This window comes from Andrographis paniculata, unplaced genomic scaffold (assembly GCF_009805555.1).
Source record: "Andrographis paniculata isolate CXL003 unplaced genomic scaffold, ASM980555v1 Contig71END, whole genome shotgun sequence".
Lineage (NCBI taxonomy): Eukaryota > Viridiplantae > Streptophyta > Magnoliopsida > Lamiales > Acanthaceae > Andrographis > Andrographis paniculata.
In genome coordinates, this window is record NW_026137608.1 from 4,817,738 (window position 1) to 4,820,955 (window position 3,218).

General features: G+C 28.9%; 1 protein-coding gene across 1 annotated transcript; it reads right to left on the reverse strand.

The window, feature by feature from the left end:
* Positions 1-655: 655 nt before the first annotated feature.
* Positions 656-2,574, reverse strand: LOC127264944 (uncharacterized). Its single transcript, XM_051294552.1, has 4 exons — positions 2,460-2,574; positions 1,988-2,337; positions 1,385-1,455; positions 656-937 (listed from the first exon to the last, which is right to left on the reverse strand). The coding sequence occupies exons 1-4, from the start codon at positions 2,535-2,537 to the stop codon at positions 924-926; spliced, it is 513 nt and encodes a 170-aa protein (XP_051150509.1). The 5' UTR covers positions 2,538-2,574; the 3' UTR covers positions 656-923.
* Positions 2,575-3,218: the final 644 nt, after the last annotated feature.

Genomic DNA, 3,218 nt, shown 5'->3' on the forward strand with positions numbered 1-3,218 from the left:
GAGTGACTTCATTTCTACGAGCAAATTCTTGTCAACAATCTTAACAATTCTTGATCATATTTAATTGATGGTTATTTATAAAATTTTAAGATGAAAAAGGGTGTTACATCCTATGTTTTGAATAAAAAATAAATAGCGATTATAATTTTTAAAGAAAAAGTTGTCATGCATTCCAAATGAAATATATATAGTCCGATTTTTACTTCAATCCACTCTTATTTTCAAAACAAGCAATTCGGAAGATTTTATCAGAAACATATGGAATTAAATGTCTCTACTTTTGAATCATTCATGTGAAAGACATCTACATTGATCTTGTGAGATGATAATTTCATCTAAAAGCTCAATTAGTAAAAATAGTCATTTAACATAATATCAGAACAAAAGATCTCATGTTAGAGTAATATTGTGTGGCGTAAGTGCATTTTTTCCTACTAATTTAAATTTTTAGATGAAAGAATCGTTTAACATAGTATCGGGCAGGAAATCCTTTCTTCATATGACGTAAGTTCACCTTGCATGTGAAGAGTATATTGAAATATTATATAATATGTAATTAATAACATATTTTTCTAATTGATTAAACTTTTTAAGTGAGAGATAATCATTTAACAGATTCTTGCCTAGCTGAATAAATTTTATAGATCACCAAATATGATAGAAAGTGAACAAAATTTATTAGTAACAATTATGCTTTCATGCGAGGAACATCGCGTGCAATACAAATCTTCAAAGATACAATGGTAATGAAACGAATACACGACAAAATCAAGTGTGACACAAACCTATATCTAGATTGCTCAAAACAAAAAAAAAAAAAAAGTCGAAATGTTTAGAGATAGAAACCGAGGGGAACTCCTAAATGGTGAAGGGAAGCCAATTCTCATCAATCTTGCAATCTCGTCTTCGATGGTGCATTATTCTTACATTGCTCTTCCTGAAACACAAACCATGGGATTAAGAACACAAACACCATTCTGATCAAAAACAAAAAAAAAACACAAACACCATGACAAGAAATATAATATGCTCACATCAAAGAGTTGATTGAATGAGTCGAATCAGTAAAATATTGATTTGACTAAGTTAATATATATATGGCAAAAAATACATAAATGATAACAAATGATTATACAATCTATATCATACATTCTAATAATAATATACAATATCACCACAATGAGCACATATATATACCATACAAAATTATATACTATATAGAATCATATATTATCTGTCTTGCAATTAGAATATTGACTGAATCAAATCAATACCATGTTGTCAATAAACAGTACGACGATTGCCAATATAAATAATCAAGAACTTATATATATATATATGTATGTATATGAGAATGTATGAATATATAGGTTAGGTTAGGTACCGAAATCTTTAGGTGTCTTGCATTTGTAGCACTCAGTCCTGCAAGCATAATTGTGCATTTTGCATCCCATTCTGCATGTGAATATATTAACAAATATTGTCATTCCAAATCAACCATAACATTCTACAATGCCTAATTAATTACCAACATTTATTATTATTATTATTATTTATAAAATAGGAACTCGCACCCGCTATCAACATTAATTACCAATAGTTATTATATATATATATAGATGAAGGTTATTGATGTGCTTAATGCAAAAAATTTATAAGTTTGAACCCCTGAACTTACCAAAAAAAATATATATTTTTGCATAAATATATTAAATTATCTTTTAATTATAATAGATTTATTATCTTATTTTATTTATATTTTCTTCTTCTTTATCTGCCACTACTATGCTATGAAAAATCTACATTCAATCCCCCATAATTCAGGGGTTGGTTCAGCCATTATATATATATATATATATTCTTTTCCTTGGATTATTACAACCCCAATGCAAATAATTACTTCAGAGCGCACTCGAAGAATAGCGGCGACGGATTTTTATATTATAAAAAAAAAAAATTAATTAATTAATGAAGATGTACTAATCACCTATTGCAGATCCAGTCGCCGGCTTTCCATCCGGGGATAGCGACATCTGGATATCCGGCGGAGGCCATCACTCCGGCCCCATAGCCACAACATTCTTTCGACACGCCACATCTGTAGCAAATTGGTCGGCTAGCGTAATTGTGCGCGCTACAATTAGGCATGCCACAGTACCAGTCTCCGGGCAGCATCTCGGGTGTCTTTGGGGCCGAGTGGGCGTAGACATCAGCCTCGGAGGCGTATTTAGGACAGCAACATCGGTGGCAAGAATCGCGCTTTTGGAAATTAAGGTGGTGGCATGCAGCACACATCCAGTCTCCAGGTCTGCAGCTCATTGTGATCGATGACAATTCCTGCAGATTTTATATACATCGAATTAAAGAAATTGAAGAACAGAGGAGATTGATTATGAATAAGTAATAACCATTTCTTTGGATATATATATATATATGTAAGTATATCTATTTGCACTCACCTTCGACTTCGAGAGAGAATTTAGGAAGAAGTGATGCAATGTAATCCAAGAAATTATGTGTGGTTTTGGAGAATTCATGTGATTTGGTGGTCTTGTATATATACTACTCACTACAGTATAATAATTTGATTTAATTATTCTTTTATTAGTAATTGTGTACTTTTTTGTTACTTTACACATTTTATAGTAAAATGTATATATATAGATATATAATAAAATAATATTATTTGTTTCTAAAAACAAGAACATATCTATTTTTTTTACACAAAGAAAGAAAAGTAAGTTTTTTTAATATAGTATGTCATTTATAGAAATTATAATAGCTATATCGTAAAAAAAAAAAAAAAAAAACAATTAAATTCCCAAAAAAACCCATCTATAAACAACTTCAAATAATGTTTTATCAAAATATTTTAGTACAAATAATTAATATATATATAGCTAATTAAATCAATTAGTTTAATCATCTAACTATACAGGGCAGAACGGGCTGGGGCAGTCGACCCCCCCCCCAAAATATGAATATATTTGTAGTATAAAAAATAATAAAATTATGCATTTTCTATTAAGTTATTCACTTGATATTTTTTCTTTTTATTGGAAAAAATAATAATAAAATTTTTATAGTTGTGTTGATTTGCACTTTTTCTTTTAATTTTTTTTAAGTAAAAAAATATTAAAATTTATATAATTCTATTGAATTTATCTTTAAATATTTAAGTTTTATTCTTTTTTATCTTTGTATTTACCCGGTTGTGC

Bases quoted from the DNA above. Each gene is read 5' to 3' on its own strand.
- LOC127264944 (XM_051294552.1), bottom strand. From the start codon at position 2,537: ATGAATTCTCCAAAACCACACATAATTTCTTGGATTACATTGCATCAC. The intron at 2,338-2,459 runs GTGAGTGCAAAT...TAAAATCTGCAG, and splicing joins ATTCTCTCTCGAAGTCGAAG to GAATTGTCATCGATCACAAT. The intron at 1,456-1,987 runs GTGATTAGTACA...ATTCACATGCAG, and splicing joins GGCGACTGGATCTGCAATAG to AATGGGATGCAAAATGCACA.